Source organism: Leopardus geoffroyi, chromosome A1 (genome assembly GCF_018350155.1).
Source record: "Leopardus geoffroyi isolate Oge1 chromosome A1, O.geoffroyi_Oge1_pat1.0, whole genome shotgun sequence".
In the NCBI taxonomy this organism is placed as follows: domain Eukaryota; kingdom Metazoa; phylum Chordata; class Mammalia; order Carnivora; family Felidae; genus Leopardus; species Leopardus geoffroyi.
In genome coordinates, this window is record NC_059326.1 from 131928168 (window position 1) to 131951306 (window position 23139).

Sequence of the window (23139 nt, forward strand, 5' to 3'; positions counted from 1 at the left end):
AGGAAGCATTCCTTTATTCTGTTATTCAGTGTAACAGAATAGCTCTTTTTGACAATTTCCTTCTAAATTGAGATTTTTGCCTATTATGTCCAGGTAATATGGTTACCTTGTTAAGTTTTTTAGTTAGGTCATTTTTCACGGGGTATACAGAGTTAGGACTCTTTGAGTTCAAATCTTTGACAATTATTTATTAAGGAAAAATAACTTTCTTTCTGAAAAGCATTGATTACATAACATGGCTATATTATAAATGAGTCTCGCATCAGGCCTGGAATGAAATTCTGTTAACGGAGAGACTAATGTAGGTTATGGAGCCCTCCCATAGCAAGAAACTCACCTTAGAAAGGCTTGCTCTTGCTGTTTGGAAAACTGGCAAATGGGACCAGTGCTTGTTCAGAAAAGATTTAACAAAGACCTGTAAAAAACAGAGTAAAACAATTTATAGTAGTTCCTTGAATTAAACACCAAGAAGAAAGCAATTTTTTCATGACCTTTAGAACAGAGTGGGGAAGGGCAGTAGTTGAAGACTCTGCCGTGATTCAAAGGTAGGTTTTTTTGGAGAAAAAAATAGAAGGTTCTAAAAAGTTAGATTACTTTGAGGGATGTGAAGAATAGGGGAATGAGTTTGAAATCACTTACCCTTTGAATGTCTTCTTCTGTGTAAATATGGGCAGCTTTCCCATAAAATAGGCTAAATTTGTGTTTGTGTATATTTAGAAGATACTTCCAGGCTAGTGAAGTCAAGTTTAATAGCATCGAGGGAATAAATACTGGATTTGCTTATACTTGAAAATCAGTTAAATAAAACTTTAGCATTTTTGATTAGAAGTTGTAAAGAACCTTGTTTACTGACTATGAAGGTCCTTATAACTGAGATCATTCACTAAACTTTTTTTTTTTTTTTTTTTTTAATGCTTCAGGATGAATTCCACTCACGGTTACGTTTTAATCGGAGAGGGCTGGTTGCCATGGCAAATGCTGGTCCTCATGATAATGGCAGCCAATTCTTCTTTACACTGGGTCGAGCAGATGAACTTAACAATAAGCACACCATTTTTGGAAAGGTTTGTGTCCAGTTATCTTCAGCTTCTATGATACATATGGCCAACTTATCTAGGAGTTGCCCTCATAAAAATATTCCCTGGGTTATTCTTTTATTATTTCTAAAAATGGTGGAATATATCCCTTTTATAGTGAACTGTGAAGGACCATCTGAACTTTATGTGTGTATGTTTCAAATAAGTCATTGATTATAACTTTAAAATTTTCCTTTTTCTAAAACATACCGATGGTATTAGCTACCGCATCACTCAGCTAATATTATTTCTACATTCTTAGAAACCTAGGCATTATCTAGGTAACAAGATTTAGTAGTTTTAAGTTTTCCTTAAAGTTTAAAGTGGAAATTGTGTTAACATTAAAACTTTTTACCTGAAATACTACTTTGAATAGGAGCTATTTAATCCTGCTCACGTTTAGCATATGAGGGAATATCATTTCCGTAGAATTTTGAACCGTTTTGTTTAAAGGAGGATTCTGACCGTTTTGTTTTCTCACTTTCTCTTCTAATTCCCACATTCCCACATGTGTTAAGTCTTAGGCATGTTACACATCCCTAGTGTATCAGCTCCCTCTGCTGGTTCAGTAGGAATGGTTTCCCCACAGCTAGATGAAACTGGATTTTCTGATGATGAAGAGGAAAAAACAAACTGAGCATAACTGGAAAACTGGTATTGCTTTAAAACTCCTGAGAAATGTTGAATGTAAGGACTCATGCTGAAAACATGTAGTACAATATCGTTGCTTAAAACTTAACAACATAGGTTAAGAAATAAACATTGGCACATTTGAACCACTCCAGCACAGGTTATCTGATGTTCAACGATTTTCCTTCCTGTTATTAAAAAAAAAAAAAGTAACAGCATATAATAAAATGAGATTTAGGTTGTCATTGTGAACCCCTTTTTACAATTGCTATTATATACCTTTCGCACTGGAGACAAAGTATAGCTGAGTGATGAGAATTCAGAAAGGCCAACACTGTCGCTGTGTAACTTCTTTGAATCTCAATGTTCTTCTCTAGATAAGGAGTATAAGGACCTGTATTTAGGATGTTTATGAGGTTTAAACAAGATAATATCTGTAAAGCACTTCCACGTGTTCTTATTTGCTTGTTCTGCCCAATTCTAAAATCTAAATTTATTATTTTTTTTAATGAAAAGTTGTCATTCAGTAGGAGGTTACCTGGCATTATATTTTTATTTTTAATGAAAACTGATATTATATATATATATATAGGAAATTTCATAAAAATGTTATCAAGGGATTGAACTCCATTTCTCCTTTTCCCCCTTAAGATTAAGATGAAATTGCTTTATTTGCATTATTACTACATATGCTCCTATATAAAAATATGAAATTTCCTTTTAGTTATTGAAAAAAATATTTTCAGAAGTCTTCCTTTATTTCAAAGATGAATATAGGGGCGCCTGGATGGCTCAGTTGGTTAAGGTCCAACTTTGGCTCAGGTCATGATCTCGCGGTACGTGGGTTCGAGCCCCACGTTGGGGTCTGTGCTGACAGCTCAAAGCCTGGAGCTTGCTTCCGGTTCTGTGTCTCCCTTTCTCTCTGCCCCTCCCCCACTCACGCTCTGTCCTCTCTGTCTCTCAAAAATAAATAAATGTTAAGAAAAATTCAAAGAATAATTATAATAGTTTGCAGTTTTCTTATCTGATAGGTTACAGGGGATACAGTATATAACATGCTACGGCTAACAGAAGTAGACGTTGATGAGGAAGAAAGACCACGCAATCCACATAAAATAAGAAGTTGTGAGGTAGGAGCATGATTTCTAAGATACAGTGCTTAATTGATCATTTAAAAGAAACTGATTATTAGTATTTTAAACTAATGGATGGAGGCTCTATACTAAATCAGTAGTACAACTCAGATTTTGTCTGTGTAATTTAGGTGCAATTTCTGATTAAGAATTTTTTTTTTTTTTTTTTTAATTGAAGGTTTGACTTCAAGGATGAGACTTTAGCTGATAATCCAATGCACGAAAAGCTTGATTTACAGGGGAAAGTTAGAGGAATTAGACTTATTTAGCTGAATGAAGTAACTTCCTAAGTAATTTAAGAGTGATCCTTCATTGAGGAAGCAAGGTCCTTAAGAGCATTTGCTTTGGGGTCAAAACCCTTGAGTTTGTCTTCCTTACTAGATATTAAGGTTTCTTGAATATTTTTCCTCTTTATAAAATAAGGATAAAATACACTCTACTTAATTGCACATAAGATTATTGAGAGAATACAATGAGACCATGTAAGTGGAAGCACTTTATGTAGTATATATATTAGACTTATAATAGTTATGTGAGCAAAAAATATAAATGCTAATGTCAACATAATTAGATATTGGTCTTAATTTTTTGTGAAGTTTTAAAAAATGGAATAATGTTTTCAAAATATTTTTTCATAGGTTTTGTTTAATCCTTTTGATGACATCATTCCCAGAGAAATAAAAAAGCCAAAAAAAGAGAAACCAGAGGAGGAAGTAAAGAAATTGAAGCCCAAAGGCACAAAGTAATCATAATAGAAACATTTTTCTTCAGATTGAAAAGCTGAAGAATTCATTTAATTCATTTTATTTCCTTTTGTGACAACTGTCTACTAGTGAAGGGGGAGGCCAGTGTGGGCCAGGAAGATATCTGAATTATGCGGTTTTTCCTAAAAATTCATTTCTTATATTTAAAAACTGTATATAACTTGAACTTAATCTGAAGAAGTATTGTGTCAGCTGTCTATATGAAATCTGTATTAATAAACAGATAAATATTTATGATCACTATAGCAATTATTTATATAAATGAGTTGAGAATTTTTGTTTTTTTTACTAATTTTTCAGTTAATGTATGCTCAGTATAAAGAACTTGGAAAGTAAAGTATGAATGATATAATGACTGCATGGTTACATAATTTTTCGCTCCTGTGTTGGAGTAAATAAGTTTCAGTATTTTGTCAACAGTATTTTTCACATTATTAGTTTTGTCTATTTTATAAAAATAGATATCAGAGTGTCAGATCTCAGCTTGATCTTTTAGTGATTTCCAGCGTCCATATTAGTTATTTTATTTTATTCCTAAGTGATAGATTCAGACAGTTCTAAGTGTAATCCTGCCTCAGTTTATAAGAAGCAAAGTGTGTTAATATTTCTGAGCCCCAGTTTCCCCATCTTGTAAAATGGAGATTATAATTACAACACCTGGTTGTTATGAAGATAAAACAAAAAGAGGAATTTGAAAACACCCAGTGGTATGGGTATTCAATACATATTTGTTTCTTTTTGTGACATCCTACAATATAAGTTAAGTCACTTTTATAAACTGTCAAATACGAGCCACTTTAATAAGCAGTTGATGTCTTGTGGCAAAATAAATTCTTATATAGCTATATATTTGCTCTCCTATTTTTTGATTCATTTATTTTGAGTAGTTTATCTCTGAGTGAAAGGTCACTGTCACCATATTCAGATACAGTATTTCATCACTATTATTTATCTTGGCAACAAGCCTGAAAGCTATGTGTTTTTGTTTTTTGTTTGTTTTTAATTCATAGCAAATATCCTAGGGATGATTTGGTAGTCATTGATTGCATCTAGGTTTTGAAAGAAAATTCCTCTTTGTTGCCAAATCTTTTATTTTTCCAATACTTGAGAGAGAGTTTTAATAACTTATTATTTATCTTCCTTGAGATGTCTTTAATTTGAAGCCTCAGAGAAGACAGTTTCTTCTTCCCCATGGGCTCTTTTTTTGTTAAGATTATTGCTTATATTTTTTTTATTTGACAATTTTGCATAACTTTTATCAGTTTTTAAATTTCAAGACCTATTTTGGAAGATGCTAGATTAATTGCTTCCCATTTGTAGTGCTCTTGGGGCTATATATTAGTTTTTCAGAAATCTCCATTTTGTTAACCAATATTTATATATATATAAAAAAGCTTAATTATTTCTGTCATGCTTGACTTAGTATACTTAATGGTCGTGCTCAGGATGGATTTTAGTCATTAGTTTCATCTAATATGTGAAGTATCTATGGTCTGAAGCCAATGCCTTAACATTATGCTGAAAATACAGATCCTTAGTAGATTTCTGCTGAATCCTAAGTTATATTAGATATTGCTGAATGGTCAAAATGTGTTTCTTTTTGTGTATTCTATTCTATTGCTTTGAAAATGCAATAAGTTTTGTTTAATTTTTTCTTAATTTTCTTTTTTCCCTTTTTTTTTTTTTGATAAGAAATTTTAGTTTACTTTCATTTGGAGAGGAAGCTGAAGAAGAAGAGGAGGAAGTAAATCGAGTTAGTCAGGTACAACGCTAAGTTGCCCTCTGTTCTGAATTATAAAAGGTATTTTTGTATCTCCTGCTACATGTGGCACAGCATGTTTTTCATAGTACACAGTCAGGAAGTGTTCGTCGAACTGATTTGTAAAATGACCTGTTGTTAGTAATATTTACAACTCCTGAGATGATATGCCTTCTTAAAATTGTAATTTCGTGGCGTTTTTTAAGTTGGCTTTTTTTTTTTTTTTTTTAATCAGTCAGAACTAGAGTTAAAGAATGACTCAACTTTGTGATTCAGATTTTAATTGCTATTTAAATGATTTGCTAGATGATAATGATTATGATCATTGTTATAATAAATAGTGACAGACCAAGGTCTTACATTCATTTTAATATTATCTATCTATATATTATTAATGTCATTAATTCTCATCACAGCCCTTTAAGATACATATTATCATTATCCCCATTTCACCCATAAATAAATTAAGGTATAGATAGATTATAATTTGCTCAGCCACACAACTAGTAAGTAGCTAGAGTTGGGATTTGAACCTATGTCTGCCTCAGTATAAGATACATGTATTTGGATTATATATTGCCTCCTGGCCTTTGACCCTACCAGTGCTTCCATTAGGCCTATAAGTATCATTTTCCTGAATATCACTTTTATCACAGTATACATTGTGAACACCTATGGTGCCTTGCCATTATTTAGAGCAGTGAATCTGTTAAATATACTCCAAGAAAATCATCCTCAAGGGTTTGTACTCCCAAAGATTCTGGTATGTCTTCCCACGGATGATGAAGAAATTATGGAAATTTATTTAGAGAATCAAATTGGGGAGGGATGGGAAGGATGGAAGGAAGGGGAGGGAGGACTGCCTTTGATACAGCAGTTTGGTACATTATAATAATAGTGGAGGGTTGAAATGCAGAGTTTTTAAAAAGTGGACAATTCCAGTTCTTACATCTGTTTGTAAAGAAAGCCATAATGCCTTTAAACCACTCTTCTGTAAATAGATTACCTTTTTGCAGTGTTTAAATTTTTTTTTTTTCAACGTTTATTTTTTATTTTTGGGACAGAGAGAGACAGAGCATGAACGGGGGAGGGGCAGAGAGAGAGGGAGACACAGAATCGGAAACAGGCTCCAGGCTCTGAGCCATCAGCCCAGAGCCTGATGCGGGGCTCGAACTCACGGACCGCGAGATCGTGACCTGGCTGAAGTCGGACGCTTAACCAACTGTGCCACCCAGGCGCCCCCTTTTTGCAGTGTTTAAAAAGAAAGAAAGAAGATTAGTGAACACGGAGACCTAAAGGATTAGGTTCAAAGTTTTATCATAGTAATTAAAATTCCATAACTTAGCACTGCCTTATTTGCTTAGAAATAGTTACCTATTTCTAACCAACAGTAATGACAGCATTGATTTAAAAGCACATTATTTTTACCCTTGTTTTTAATTCTTTATCCATATACTTCCCTCATCACTTTAGATCCTCTCCCCTTTCTCTCTGCCCCTCCACTGCTCATGCTCACACACACCTCTCTCTCTCAAAGATAAATAAACATCAAAAAAAAATTAAAAAAAGAGAAATGTTCTGGTCATAATTTTTGTCTTGCTGTCTTCAGTGTCCTTGAGTGATATGTTTGATACCATGGATTCAGCTACCACCTGTATGCTAATAATTCTGAACTCTAGGAACACAGCCCAATATTATTTCTGGGCTATTATCCCACATTCTTGATTTTTTTCTCTAGGAAACATCTCTACTTCAGGTGTCAAAGTTAAATACATCTTTATATGAAAACCTCCTTTCTTTAGGCCTGTTCAGTATCATTGATCACTCTGGCACCCCAGTATGTCTGAAGTTATCTTCTTTAGATGTCAGAGCACTAGTTTTGCATTATTCATGATTCAAATTTGTGCCTTATTAAAATGAAAGATATACGTCATGTCATGATCCTGTGGGTATATTTGTAAATGGACAAAACCACAAATGTCAGATCTGGAAGTTGCCAGGAGTCCCTTTCACTGATGTTTTCTGAAGATGTCAAGTTTCCTTACATACCCATGCCTTCCCCACAATACCCCCACTCCTGTTTCTCCTTTTGTCTGGAGCGTCTTCTCCATCATTTGACTCCACTAGATTTAGCTCCACTATAAATAAATATTTATTTTATGTAATCTCTAAAATGGCCATGTAATATAGATATTATTCCTATTTAAGCAAATAAATCAGTACTCAGAAAGACTAGGTCACTGTGCAAGACCAATGTAATTAAGAGGTAATAAAATCAGAGTTTTGGTCTTAGGTTTCTATAGCCATTTAAGTCTCTAATATGATTCAAGTGCTCAGAAGCTGCCTCCTCCCAGCCGAAGCCATCTAGAAGGCTGGCGGGAAATTGCATTGGTGGCACAGCATTCTGGGGTGGAAGGCAGCTCAGTGCAGCTGGCCCCCTGCTGTTGCCTAACTCCCACAGGGTCCTGGACATCAGGCTGAGCCAGGGAGCTGCCTTGGAGACAGAGCCAGGGTAGGAGAAAGGAGTTCTTCTATCATTCTTTTTGTCAAATTAAATTTCTAGTCTGAAGTAAGTTTTGTTCAGTAAGTTTAGGATTGACTTTACTAGGAAATTAGTTTGAATTTTTTCTATTTGTAACAACAGTATGTGTTACATGTTTAAAGCATATCTGCTGCTGCTGCTGCTTACTATTATTGTACAAAGTAAAACAAACAAAATGTTTAATTTACACTGAATATCGTGAACTTGATAAAAGCAATTTGTGTTTGCTACAAGGTTGAAATGCAAAAGGAGAGCACTGCAGATAGTGTTGTCTTGCCCTTTATGTTTGCTCTCAAACCTGAAAAACACTTCACACATTGGAAAGACTAAATTCGTTCCTTTTTGCCAAGAAAATTGCAAACCACAGTCCATTATCAAATGAATAGTATAGGCCTAGTATTGTGTCATCATATTTCTCTCATCTGACTCTGTGCTGTGTGATAAAATTATCAAAAGTTTGTTTCTGACCCTCAAATCTGTATCTTTTAGTTGGCTTATTCTTCTTTTCACCAGCTGCCTACTGGCCATCTCTCTCTATTTGAATATCTGACTAGTAACCCAAGCCCTAGCCAAGGCTTAGTTCATTATCTTTGTTTTCCAGACTTCTCCCTGTTCTGTGACTTCTTTTTCCACTCCCTGGTATCAGTATCCTCTAAAGAAAAATTTTAGATTCCGGTGTTTTTCTTACTTTTTTCTCTGCAAAACCAGTTTGTTGTAGTATTCTACCAATTTTTCATCCATAACATATCTTAAATCTATTTTTCCTTTTAATTTTTTTTGCTACTACCCTCATTCAGGCCTTCATTTCTAGCCTCGGCTGCTGCCTTAGTCTATAGACTGGTCTCCCAAGTTCTTACTCTTTATTCTCTTTCACTCAGAACAGTCTTCCTGAAACCCTGAAACCTCTTTAAGATGTCACAGTTACACTCTGTTAACTATAGAAGTAAGGCCATGATCCCCCTTTACCAATTCTGCCCTTTGGTCTAATACTTCTTCTTCTTCTTCTTTTTTTTTTTTTTTTTTTTTTTTTAATGTTTATTTATTTACTTTGAGGGAGAGAGAGAGATCGCAAGCAGCGGAGGGGCAGAGACACAGAGAGAGAGAGAATCTTAAGCAGGCTCTGCACTGCCCAGAGCTCCATGCGGGACTCAATCTCACGAACACTGAGATCATGACCTGAGCTGAAATCAAGAGTCAGACGCTTAACTGACTGAACCACCCAGGCGCCCTTGTCTAATACTTCCTAAACCATTTAAAACCACTGGAAAATAGGTCCAATACTTCCTTAAAAATTAAAAATTACATTCCTATACCCCATTTCAGACCTACTGAATCAGAATCTCCAAGGAAGGGGTCTGAGAAGCTGTACTTTTAATGAATTCCCTGGAATTCTTATCAGGGAAATGTAGGAAACACTGTTAGCAGACCTGAACTATTTGCTGTTCTACATAAATGTTTTGTATTTTCTTTTCTGTGTGTCTTTGTTCACGTTTTTCACCTGCCTGAAGTCCTATCCCATTCTGGATGTCAAAGTCACACTTATTTTCAACACCTAAAATACCATCTTTTTAAATGTCTTTTCTTAATTGTTTCTTTTTTTGATCTAACCTTTGCTTCTCTTGTGACAGTTAACATTTTCCTTTTAATAACATCCACTTTGTTTTATTACACAAGAAATATGTGACTATGTTCTCACTGTATACTACTCAAACATTATACCCTTTTCTTTCTTCTATATTAAGTGTGTAGAGTTCTGGGCTGTGGGCTCTTTGATGGTAAACTGTGTCATCTTTGAGTGACAGTAGGTTGGAGTAGAGATAGCATGGATTTGGGATCATACACACTCATATTGGCACTTTGCTTTCCACTGATACTTTGTGACCTTTACTTAGTCTCTCCGAGCCTTACATCTCCTCCTTGTAACATGAAAATACTCTGAACCATTTAGATTGTAAAATAAGGATGTGGGTAGTCATTACTTCGATACAATATGCAGTCTTGGAAAATGTTTTTGAAAGTCAAATGTCTTAAACAGTATACTCTATGTTATAATCTGTATTATATTCTCAGAGAGCTAAAGAATATCAAACAGTCTCTAATATGATTGTGATTATTATTCAGACGCTGCTGCCCTCATGTTAAAGCAGTCTAGAGGGTTGGGTTGGCAAAAAACTTCACCAACAATTTGGGGTTGGAAGCCTTAACTCCACACAACTGCCCTAGTGCTCTTACTGAGCACTCCCTGGGGCTCCTGGATCATAGCTTGAGCAGCCTTGAAGGGCATCCTGTACATCATGACCCACCAACAACCCATTCTCCACATGTGAATGGGTCTCGGCACACTGTGCAGAATCTTTGGCTTACCGAATTTAGCTATTTGGTCTGTTTATATAATGGAGACATGAATAAGTTTAGTTTGAGAAAATACAACAACAATAAAAAATCATTGCAGGTTGTTGACTTAGAGGAAGGGAAATTCTCTAGAGGGCATGAGACAAACTCCAGAGCCAAAAAAAAAAAAAAAAAAAGGAAGTATATTTTATATATTTTCCTTTTGTACTGTTCTTCAGACTTTGAGAACTGTTCCAATACAGTTTACCTTTGGGGTTAAATGAGACCTTGCTAAGAAAAATGAATGCTAGCCTGAATATTGGAAAAGTATGACCAATAGATAAAAGTAAGACTTACCGTTTTTAAATGTTTGTAATAATTAGAACCAAAGTCAAGTAAGTGTCTTTTACAATGACCAAGAACAATTTTCAGTTTCACTGGATGGATGAAATTAAATATTTCTAGAAGTCTTGAAAATAATTGTTTCATTATTCATTTGCTTATCAAGTTCATTGACTCCACAGTGTGTTAAGCTTTATTCCAGAACCTGTCTAACATCACAAGTTAATAATGCTGAAGTCTTAACTGGGGCTTTGGGGTTTTACTTTATGTGAAAGTAGAAATAAGATAGAACCCCTCTGGTTTATGGATTATCAGTGTGGGATTACAGAGACAACTTCACCCCACTCATTTATTCCTGACAAAGTACCTCTCCCACATGGGTTAGCTTTCCTTCATTATTTATTTCAGTATCTTTCTACTACCTGATAAAATCTCTTTTAGAATAATAGAATTTTACAGCTCAAAGGGATCTAGTCCAACTTCCTTCCTTTATAGATGAGGAAACTGAGACTCTAGTTAAGTGACTTGCCAGACTGACTTCATTTCCTTTTTGATAGGATTGCATGATAGGAGGATGCCATAATAACATATCTTGAGTTCTGGAAAGCATACTGTCAGAGTCTTGTGGACAACACGAGGAAATGTGATCTGGGAGATATTATAGTCAGATGGGTTTATAGTTGATTGAATACTTCTGCCCAAAGAGTGCTTTGTTGTCAACCTGTGCATGATTATTTGAACTAGGAAGTTAAAGTGGAATAGAGTACATGTAAATTCTGTACTTGAACTTAATGCAATCAGCTGAATAGGTATAAGACTTTATAGGCCATAAGTCCTAGTTGAATTATAAGAGTAAGGTCTCTGAATAAGGAATTTAACATTCTTTGCATTTGGGGGGATCACATTTGCAGCATTTTGTTCAGTTCAGAACACATTTAAGAAGGATACTGACAAACCAGATGCATTCAGAGGAAGGGAGGATCTTACGGAGGATGGGGATGAAGCCAAAAACCATTGCACATGGAGAATGCTTGACGAGCTGGATATACTTTGAAGATGTAAAAACTAAGTGAAAATGTGGTCCTAGGCTTCAAACATTTGGACAGTTTTTATCTGGAGGATCCCTGCCTTCGTTTTGCTTTCTTAAATAATAGTTTTATTCAACTGTCTGTACTGGTTTAAAGTTTACTCCCAAATCTTTGTGTCTAATTTAAAAACAGATGTCAGAAAATATTTTTCATGTGAAAGTCTACAATCAAACAAGCAGTTTTCAATGAGGCAAGTTAAGTGGTAGTTTTATTATAAAGGTATCTCAATAGCTAGATTTAAAAAATAGTGAGTAAACTGTGCCACATTCACAGTGATACACATAGCATTTCTCTCACTGCAAGAGATGCTAACATTTTTACCTCAAATCTCAAGTTATAAAAAGACTCTTTTTCTCACCCATAAAAAGTTATATGGATGGACAAATATACCACTTTTGAGAATAAAATAAGAATGCTTTGTCCTATTCTCATTTATTCCAAGAAATTAAAGTCTCCCAAAAACTTGGATCTGGGGGTGCACACAGCATGAAGACTGCTGCCAGGCCTTTTGCACAGAAGTTGTCAGAAATGTTGAACAGTCTAATTTACAAACTGTTCTGGCCTAATTAAATTGTATTAAACTTTACTTATCGTCCTAGTTGTTTATACTTAACTAGTTTTAAAAAGATGTTAATATATTTGTATTCATCTCATATTTCTGCTGTAACTAATGACTATCAATTTAGTGGTTTGAAGCAAAACAGATTTTATATGGTACATCTCTGGGGTCACAGGTCTAAAACAGGTTTCCCTGGGCTACATACTGGGGTATTGGCCGGGCTTCCTTCCTTCTGGAGGTTCTGGGAAGAATCTCTTCCCTTCACTTTTCCACCTTTAGAGCTCATTTGCATTCCTTGGCTTGTGGCCGCTTCCTCTAGCTTCAAAGCCAACAATAGCCCGTAGAGTCTTTCTCATGCTTTATCATTATGGGATGGACTCTCCTGCCTCCCTCTTTCACTTGTAAGGACTCTTGTGATTACATTGGATGTACCCTGATAGACCAGGATAATCTCCCCATCTCAGAATCCTTAATTTATCCACAAAGTCCCTTTTGCCATGTCAGGTAACATATTCACAGGCTTTGAGGACTAGGATGTGGACATCTGTAGGGGGTCATTATTATACCTACCAATCTCTTTGTATTTAAACTGTACTCTATTCACTATACCTAATAGCAGACATTGCTTGTAGTTTGTTTTAGTTCTAGAAGGTAAAACTAGGACTGGTTGGATGGTTAGAAATTGCACGTGAATTTTTTACCCTCCAATTAGAAAGAGAACTGTCCAAGAAGAGAAGACTAGAAGAATTTAAAAAGGGTGGTGTGGGGGCGCCTGGGTGGCGCAGTCGGTTGAGCGTCCGACTTCAGCCAGGTCACGATCTCGCGGTCCGTGAGTTCGAGCCCCGCATCGGGCTCTGGGCTGATGGCTCAGAGCCTGGAGCCTGTTTCCGATTCTGTGTCTCCCTCTCTCTCTGCCCCTCCCCCGTTCATGCTCTGTCTCTCTCTGTCCCAAAAATAAATAAACGTTGAAAAAAAAAAAAAATTTAAAAAAAATGGTGGTGTGTGTGTGTGTGTGTGTGTGGTGTGTGGTTGTAAGCTCCTTTCAGGTGTTGAGATACTGGTTAACTAGTCAGCAGTGATGTCAAGGAGATTCGTGCTTTGGGTGAGAGACTAGATTAAGTGGCCTATGAGATCTTTATTTTTCAACTATTAACTCTGGTTCTGTGCTAAAGGTCAGAGAATGTGATCAGGTTCTTCAGAGAAACAATACATGTATATGTGTAGTTCTGTGGTAACTTATTTTGAAGGATGTATCATTTTTTGGAAGAAAAGGTGTTTTTAAAATAATATTTTCTATCAATGCAAGAGTTAGCTTCTTACTTATAAAGCTTTAATTTATGCTGAAAATTTCAGGAACATATATCTTTTGCTAGCCACATTACAGCAGTACTAGATTTTATGTAAATTTGTTAACTTGCCCTTTTGGAAGACTATTTTATTTCTTCCTCACTTATGATTATATCATATATTTCTTCCTAGAGCATGAAGGGAAAAAGCAAAAGTAGTCATGACTTGCTTAAGGATGATCCCCATCTCAGTTCTGTGCCAGCTGTTGGAAGGTTAGTATGCTACCAATGTGTTCCCAAATCCTTATTTTCTGGCTCAGATATTTTCTCGCTGCTTTTGTGACAAAATGGTCTATTCTCTTAAATCCAGTTTTTTCCACTCAGACAAAAAACAAAAGCATTTTGGTGATGGAGATAGTAGAGGTTCTAGCATAATGGAGGGAAGCACACTGGCCTCTTATACTCATCTTACTATCTATCTCTGTTGAACTGATTAAATTTAAAATTAAGTGCTAAACTTTTAAATCTTGGGATAGTTTGAATAGGAAACTGTTTGCTTTTTTTTTTTTTTTTAAGTTTAATGTTTAATTCAAAGTTGCTTTGAAGCATTTTGTACCAGTTGGTATGATGAGTAGACAAATCAGAGTTGAAAAGTTTTGTGAAGTCACTGTATTTTAGACCAATTCATTGAGTATTTTTTTCTGACATATTTTAGGAGTTAACAGAAAACTATCTTTGTTGCTTCTCTCTGAGAAGGGAGGATGTATTACTGTTAAATACAACTGCACGTGATATTGGGACAATGTCTCAAATGGGGATTAAAACACTATTGTACTGAATTTAGCTTGTGTTAAAAAATTCTGTTTCAAAAAAATCTTTTCTTAATATCCTGGTAGTTTAAGGATTTGTCCTTTTCAGCCAGAATATGTCAAGCCAATGGAAGAAATTGTGTTCTCAACTCCTCTGTTCATAAAAATATCACTATTGGTTGTTATTTGCTTTTTTCTGTTAATTCTAGTGAATTTGTATATGTGCTAATGGGGCATACTTATTATTCTATTTGTAAAAATGAATCTCTTTTAGAATGTTTCTGTTTGCTCTACAATGCCATTCTGAAATTCCTATGTTTTGAACTGTTAATCCCAGCAAAATATTCTAAATTTTGATTAGTGAATAATTTTATTAGTTTCATCTTGAAGGTAAACTTTACTTTCATTTTTTTTGTAGCGAAAAAGGTGATGCAGCAGGAGATTCAGCTAATGTGAGTATTAATCTTACTATAAATATAGTTTGAACAACTAAAAAAATTTTAAAGATCTGAAAACTAAATCATTTATTTTGATTGAAGTATTTCCTTCCAAGTGTGCATGTAGATGTGTATTTCCCTACAAACTGAAATCATACGTATATGAATTTCTAGCCCATTTTTCTCCCTCTCACTACTAGAATACTCAAAATTCAGATGTCATTGATTTTATTTCATTGTGTTAAAAGTTTAAATGTTGGGGTGCCTGGGTGGCTCAGTCGGTTAAGTGTCCGACTTCGGCTTAGGTCATGATCTCACGGTTCGTGAGTTTGAGCCCCGCGTCGGGCTCTGTTCTGACAGCTCAGAACTTGGATCCTGCTTCAGATTCTGTGTCTCCCTCTCTGCCCCTTCTCTGCTCACAGTCTGTCTCTCACTCTCTCAAAAATATGTAAACATAAAAAAAAAGTGTTTTAAACAAAAGTTTAAATGTTGATGCGTGGGCATCCTACACAACATATGGGAAAATGCTTAGATCAGTCATTTATAGCAGTATTCCTTAATGTACACAATTCAGAAGATTCTCATTCAAGACTAAAGTGATCTTTATTAATTGTATTGGCTATTAAAGCTGATTATAAAAAAGACCTAAAGGAGGTGTAAGAGCAAGCAATGCAGGTGCATAGAATTTGGGTGTTTCTGAATGGAGAGAATGCCAGCGCTAAAGGTGACTGGTGTCGCTGGCCTGGAGTTGTAGGAGATTGTGTCAGGGAGTACAGACTGTACAGGGTCCTGAGTGAGTTGAGGGTCCCCTGGAGGATTCTGAGAAGGGGAGTAATTGCTGTGACTTCAACTATAGTAAGAAATCTAAGCTTCTCCACCTCCTCCTCATCTACTTGAATTAATCTCTGGTTGAGGTCGGTATGCTGGCCAACTGCCTGCAGAAGTTACATTTCCCCTGGAAAAGAACAGGAATGTGGACAACACAATATCCTGGGTGATACAGAGGGAGCACGGCCTGTGCTGCACGGAGGGGCTGTGTGTGAAGGGAGCAAATACTCCTTACTCAGGTATCCCATACTGATGTAGTTGGCCTACAGCAGACCATACGGGTATTCCCGCCTGTAGCAAATGCTTCGAGTCCTTACTAATTTAAAATAAAAAAACAAAACTGGCTTAGAATGCAATGTGGAGAGTCGGAGATGGATCTCTGGTGGTGTGAGGGGATGTGGGATGCCTAGCAAATACTGCATTTCAATTTCTACAGGATGGAGAATATGAAGGTGCAGAGCATGATGAATATATTGATGGTGATGGGAAGAACCTGATGAGAGAAAGGATTGCAAAAAAATTAAAAAAGGACACCGGTGCAAATGTGAAGTCCACTGGAGAGGGAGAAGTGAAGAAGTTGGTTACCCGCAGGTGAGTCAGTTATGGTGCTTCCTGGTGTCAGTTGTCTTTCTCTCCTTCACTCTAAATTAGTATTGAGTCCTCTCTTCCACTTCTTTTTCAGAACACTATTTTCATAATGTTTGATAGATATGCCAGTTGTGTGTTAGCCTGTTTGGGGGCCTAACATACAGTTTTAAAGTACTTACGTCAATGGTCCCTCGAGTCAAATTCCTCTTCATTTTCTCTCTAATCTCTTCTTTAAAAGCCCCTACAAATTTCTATATGTGGGGCAAGCAATATATTAGTTAGATGAGGAAGGCCGTGTTTGTCTAATACCAATGCAAGCAGCAGAGTAACATATAGAATGAAAAGCCAAGTCCTTACATTTAGGTGAGTAAAATATGACACAACCGGTTATGAAAGTGTGCGGGCCTGAAAAAATTCTTAAGTATCTTTTCAACTCTGATTTATACCATATACCCCTCCTAATCTCTGTCAGAAAAGAAATTTCAGCAAATGTCTGATAGTGAAGAGTTGTTAAATTTTGTGACTCAACACTATATTCTGAAATTCAACTTGACTGAAAAACTGTCCTTTGTGATTTTATTATTCAACTTTATGGTATACATTTTAAATAATACTGCCTTAAAAATGTTTTCTTTGGATCGCCTACATTTGGGGATAAGATGGGTGTAACTACATATAAACAACATTCTTATTTTTTTTTTTAAGTGTATTTATTTTGAGAGAGAGACAGAGGGAGTGAGCAGGGGAGGGGCAGAGAGAGAGAGAGAAAGAGAGAATCCCAAGCAGGCTCCACACTGTCAGCACAGAGCCCGACGTGGGGCTGGAACTCATAGCACTGTGAGATCATGACCTGAGCCAAAACCAAGAGTTGGATGCTTAGCTGACTGAGCCCCTCAGGAACCCCAGCAACATTCTTATTTTTCTGCTATGTTTCTCCACTTCATATAGAAAAACTTAAAAATAAAAGGCATTTCCCTATTGGCACTGCTTCGGTTCCTCAATTTTTTCCTTCATGTAACCTGAAAAGTAATTGTCAGCAATCTCCACTGATGGTAATAAACCCTTATATTCAGAAATCGTACTTAAATATAGTAGATTAACATTGGGCAACTATTGGCAATGTTTTAGTGATCATATATGAGCTTATATATCATATCAAGTCTGTAACCTTAAGTCAGATTATACATACAATCAAGGATGCTTTTTCTCTCTCATTTTCATTCAAAACATGCATTTTCTGATTTGTAAGAACTATGAATATGGTACAGGTTAGGTTTATAATGTGACAAAAAATGCATTTTGAATTTTTAACAGATGAAACAAATAGTTGTTATGCTTAAGGGCTTAAGTCCTCAATTCTCCTGTCTTACTGGCTTTAATACAAGTTGCAATATTTATACACCCTGTAATTAATATAACTTATAATTTAGCAGAGCTGACTTTTCTTTAAGTACTAAATAAAGCTTATTTGGCAAAATTTGCCTTAATAAATAGTGAAAACACCAAAACATCTATTTTTAACTGTTCCCCTCTTCCCCCAGATTTTCAATATTGACATCCTCCTCTCTCCCTCCTTCATCTTACCTCTCCTGCCCTCAAAGAGAAATAAAAGAAAAATAAGGAGGTCGGGATAGAGAAGACAGTACAGGATTTCAAAGGGAAAATACAGTTTTTCACTCTTACTTAGAAATTTCCACATTTGTCTCATGAACAGTTATTTTGCGTACAAAAAAATGTCCAAAATTATTAGTTAGTTATAGCAGCTTCACTATAGTTTAACTCTCAAGTTAGTGTTATGTTAAAAAAATAAAATAAAAGGGTCAATATACTGGGACTGAAATAATTTTATAAGGAATAAAATATGATATTTAAGTATTTCTGATGTTTTAAAAAGATATGTGCTGGTAAAGATTTAAATCAGTGTCTTTCAACCTTTTCAGTACATTGAGGTCACCTAAGAATAGGCCCCACCCCTGACTAAGTCTGTCAGAAATTTTGGTACGGCATCCTAAGGTTAAAATAGCACTCTAGGGGCGCCTGGGTGGCGCAGTCGGTTAAGCGTCCGACTTCAGCCAGGTCACGATCTCGCGGTCCGTGAGTTCGAGCCCCGCGTCAGGCTCTGGGCTGATGGCTCAGAGCCTGGAGCCTGTTTCCGATTCTGTGTCTCCCTCTCTCTCTGCCCCTCCCCCGTTCATGCTCTGTCTCTCTCTGTCCCAAAAATAAATAATAAAAAACGTTGAAAAAAAAAAAAAAAAAAAGGCACTCTAGAAAAAAAAATAAAAAATAAAATAAAATAAAATAAATAATAAAACAAAAGCACTCCAGGTTATTCTACTGAGCACCTAAGGTTAATTTTAAGTTTGGACTTAATTGGCACTGGTCTTTTGGAACGTCCTATTTTAAAGTTGATTGTAAAGAATTATTTTTTTGCCTGTAGGTGGAGCTCAACTGCTGCAAGTTAATCCTATAAACCAAATTCAGCTGTCTGCCCTGTTTTTTAGCATCCGTGTAGGGATTCATAATAAAAGACCAAAGGATAAAATCAGACGTAACAAGCAGACCAAATAGTTAGAAATCGTTGGTTTGTTGTGATGATTATAATCATTATAGAAATTCTGTCTTTGTGTAATTTCTATCAAATGTAATTATATTGTGATTACTCTTCTAAATTATTTTCATTACATTGAAATATGAATCAAAAAAATACTGACACATACCCTCAAATTATAATCATTAAACATTTGATAGAAATATTTCAAGGTTAACCAGAGTGGTATTAGTTTTGATGTTTGAACAGGTTCTGGTTTGATCAGCTGTGTTCTGTTGACCCATGATATTTAGTTGACCTTTGTCTTAAAACAACTCTCTTATTGGTAAAGTTAAGTCGTATTTGTGTTTTAGTTATGACTTATGTTAGGTTGACTGAATATGAAATATCATTATTATGATAGTACCAGGAATTTAGATATGGATATTGAAGTTGGGATGGAAGACCTAATGAGTTGGATTGAACTTTAAGTTACGAGGCAAGGGGTAATATAGTCGTAAATACCTCCTGAGTATATTCCCCGAGGCCTGGGTGAACACCCAAATTAGATGGTGCCAATTGTAGCCTCTCCAGTCTCTCTTTGTTGGGTTTGACATATGTTACTAGGATTTCTTAACTTCCTATTGTTTCTAGCTTCTCAAAAACATTTGTGAGCTTTCTCTCAGCCTTGGGGATCTGAGTCTCAATATGATCAGTCACAGGAAGTCCAGATTCAAAAAGATAATACCAAATTTAAATTTCAAACATTTAGAAGATAGTATGCATTTTTAAATTATAGTACAAATTTTAAAAGATAATACAATAACAGATTAAAATCCGCAGACCTTTTAACAACCCATTTTTAACCATTAGAATCATCATCTCTGAGAAGTCCCCCTCTTCTGTTCAACAGAACATTTACAAGCAAGGACTGCAGGACTGCATTAACCATTTAGAGCATTTCTGCTTCTGTTTACCTTCGTTTGCTCTGAGATGTCTACTGAAGCAGACATTTAAAAAGAGGAAGAGTCAGGGCACCTGGGTGGCTCAGTCGGTTAAGCGTCCGACTTCAGCTCAGGTCATGATCTCGCAGTCCTTGAGTTCGAGCCCCACGTCGGGCTCTGGGCTGATGGCTCAGAGCCTGGAGCCTGCTTCCGATTCTGTGTCTCCCGCTCTCTCTGCCCCTCCCCCGTTCATGCTCTGTCTCTCTCTGTCTCAAAAATAAATAAACGTTAAAAAAAATTTTTTTTTTTAAAAAGAGGAAGAGAAAGAAATGCGAGATATATACCGTGGGTAACTTGGTCTCTGAATAAAGAAAATTTGCAGATATTATCTCTTTGGTATGGAATAGCAGATAACTAAGCTATGGAGCAGTCTCAATTTTAATGAAGTTTGCATGCTAACTTGTACTAGAACTTGCTTTTTATTTTGTATATGTTCTTTCCTAAGCAGTCATTCTACTCTCAAACATATGTTACTGTTGTAGCCAGATGCTGCAAGCACTGCTATGTGCCAGACAGTGCTAGACTCCAGGAACATGAAAATAAAGGCACATGTTCAAAATACAGTATATGAGTGCAATTATAAACAATTAATTACAATTTAGTATGTCGAGTGCCCTAATAGACGTGTCTACAAATTATTATGGATGTTAGGTAGGCAATATATATTTCTGGGAAAGTTCAAAATACCAGGTCAAAAAATAGTTGAATGTGGGGCACTAGGGTGGCTCAGTCGATTAAGCGTCCGACTTCTGCTCAGGTCATGATCTCATGGCTCATGGGTCTGAGCCCTGCATCAGGCTCTGTGCTGATGGGATTCTGTCTCTCTCTCTCTCACTCTCTCTCTCTCTCTCTCTCTGCCCCTCTCCCCACTCACACTCCGTCTCTCTCTCTCTCTCTCTCAAAAATAAATTAACATTGAAAAAAAGAGTTGAATGTCCAATTGCCATTTTTGTAGATCAAGAATGGACAAATATCATCAATTTCATAAATTATACCCTAATGCTAGAAAGATAAACCATTTTTTGGAGCCACTATTGGAAAGAAATAACATTTTAGCATTAAGTCCAATCCTTGAAATTAGTGTTGTATAATACCCCAATGTAGACTAGATGGTTTATTTTACTGCCTTTATCTGTTACATTTAAAATTTTGGAATAGTAAAAATTATAATGTAAACCATACCATCATTTGGCATTTCTGGCAAGCTTCTACTTTTCTTCTGTTTGGGTCTTTATAGCAAGGATTTTTGGATATTTTGAACAAAACTGTTTCTTGGGCTGTTTGAACTAAAAAAAACACTTTTAAAATGCCCAGTTAGTTCATTGAGAACCTTAATCCATATCCTAGGAATCACCTTCAAAATAAAACAAACAAACAAAATCCTTGAACTTCAATTATATACTTTAGAAATTTGACAACCCTACTGTTTTTACAATTAGATTTCAAATGGAAGACAGGAAGCAGTGAAATGCCCACGTGGGGGAGATTCTCCTGTCAAAATGGAGAAAAAGCATTTGCATCTCTTTAGAATGTATTGATTTGTATTATGCTTGAGAGTTACATTCTATTGATCTGGTAGTATCACTTGTTTTTGGAGAACGGAGTTGTACATTTGAAATGTAGCGTTGAGATTATGTGCAGAAAAACATTTCTTAAGTTATTCAAGCATTTGAGGAAGTATTCTCTACCCTGGGACAAATCTAGTCACATTGAAGAGTTGTGAAATTCATTGCTTTCCTACTTTCTTTGTCTATACATTGTGAATTCACCTATCAATTAAATTGGCAAAATACAGAAGAAAGAGGCCACTCAAGATGCAAAGATCTTTGTTTAGCACAAAGTTAAAAACACATGAAGTTGCACAAGGGCCTGAGGGAAATTTAGAGTTAGTGATTTTATTTTTTCCTCCTGTCTTTTTTTTTCTCTAGTTTTACTCTTTGTATCCTTTCCCCCCAAAGTGTTGAGAGATTTTACCACCTTTCAGGTATGGCTTCACTTTTGCACATTATTTTGAGTTTCTCCTTTGTACCAAGCACTGTGCCAGGTCCCAGGATGCTCAGATTAGTAAGTCCGAGTTTCTTCACAAGTTGCTTAGTGTCTAGTAGAGACAGCTGTATGAACAGATAAGGGCTGTGAAGTGTTCATAGGTGCTGGAGCCAGAGAATCGTTTTGTTATTCCACAAATATTTCTTGTTCTACAGTGTGACCAGACCACTGATTTGCCAAATCAATTTATTTCTCGAATTTAACCTCTACAACAAAGCTGCAAGATATAGTCTGTATTATGATTCCCGTTTTACAAAAACAAACAAACAAAAACCACTGCACTTAAAGAGGTTAAGTGATTTGTGTGCAGAAAGTGGCAAAGCTGGTGCTTGAACCTGTTAATGGTCTGACAGCCCCTCCAGAGCCCAGAGAACAGTTGGCCGGGGCCAGCTTACTTGTGTCCAGCTGAAGTGAAACTCTCACATCGAATGTTTCTAGCAAAGGTATGACATCATGTTAGAAATATTATTCTACATAAGTGTAGGGGATGGGCTGGAAGAAGGAGATCAAAACACAAAGACACATTAGTAGATTATTAGTCCAAGGAAGAGGTAATAAGGGTTAATCCACTAAAGTAGTATCTATGGGGATGGATTTAGATGATAAGTAAGCAAAAGATTTGGATATAGGAGACCCAAAGGAGAAAGATATATTCTAGATGACTCCTAGGCTTGTGGCTTAGATAACTGGCTGAGTGGTGGTGATAGGTATTGAGACAGGAATCCTGGATGTCCCTAGTGGTCCCCTCAGACATTTTTGTCCTTTTGTCCTTTCTGATCTATCTCAGTGTCCTGCCCATAAACACACTGAATTGCTTCTTTTATTAGTCAGCTTAAGTTAGGTTATGCTATGATAACAAACAATCCCAAAATCTCAGTGGTTTAAAACTAATGTTTGTTCTTTTGTTCTGGCTACATCCTGGCATGATCTGTGGATCTGCTGCATATCACTTACATTGAAGGGTCCAGAATGAAGGAAAAGCCTCTGGCCGAGAGGCACGGCAGAGGAAAAAGAGGGACGATGGAATCATATGCTAACTCTTAAAGCTTCTACTTAGATGTGGCATCTATCACCTCACCATTTTGTTGGTGAGAACAAGTGACATGGCCAAGCCTGGTGGCTCTGTGGTGAAATAGAAACGTTTTACAAGGAAGAGCAGTAAATGCTTAGAAACAATAATGAAATCTCCTCCAGGCTTTGTCCTCTAACCAGGAATTGCTATAAATACTTGTAATTGTGTAATAAATCTAGTCATTGTCTTCCTGGTAGGACAGAAAAAGACAAACATTACCTAACTGCCATTATCTGAATTTAAAAAAGAAGGATATCAATTTCTAATTATTATATGCTTTTTTTTTTTTTTTTTTAATTTTTTTTTTTCAACGTTTAT

General features: G+C 36.0%; 1 protein-coding gene across 3 annotated transcripts in view; it reads left to right on the plus strand.

The window, feature by feature from the left end:
* CWC27 (CWC27 spliceosome associated cyclophilin) overlaps window positions 1-23139 on the plus strand; it is a 196689-nt gene that overhangs the window by 17797 nt on the left and 155753 nt on the right. For all 3 annotated transcript variants that reach the window (XM_045494468.1, XM_045494474.1, XM_045494481.1), the window contains exons 4-10: window positions 921-1064; window positions 2738-2836; window positions 3478-3581; window positions 5296-5365; window positions 13704-13783; window positions 14738-14771; window positions 16021-16175. In XM_045494468.1, coding sequence (XP_045350424.1) covers window positions 921-1064; window positions 2738-2836; window positions 3478-3581; window positions 5296-5365; window positions 13704-13783; window positions 14738-14771; window positions 16021-16175 — 686 coding nt within the window. The remainder of the gene's footprint in view (window positions 1-920; window positions 1065-2737; window positions 2837-3477; window positions 3582-5295; window positions 5366-13703; window positions 13784-14737; window positions 14772-16020; window positions 16176-23139) is intronic.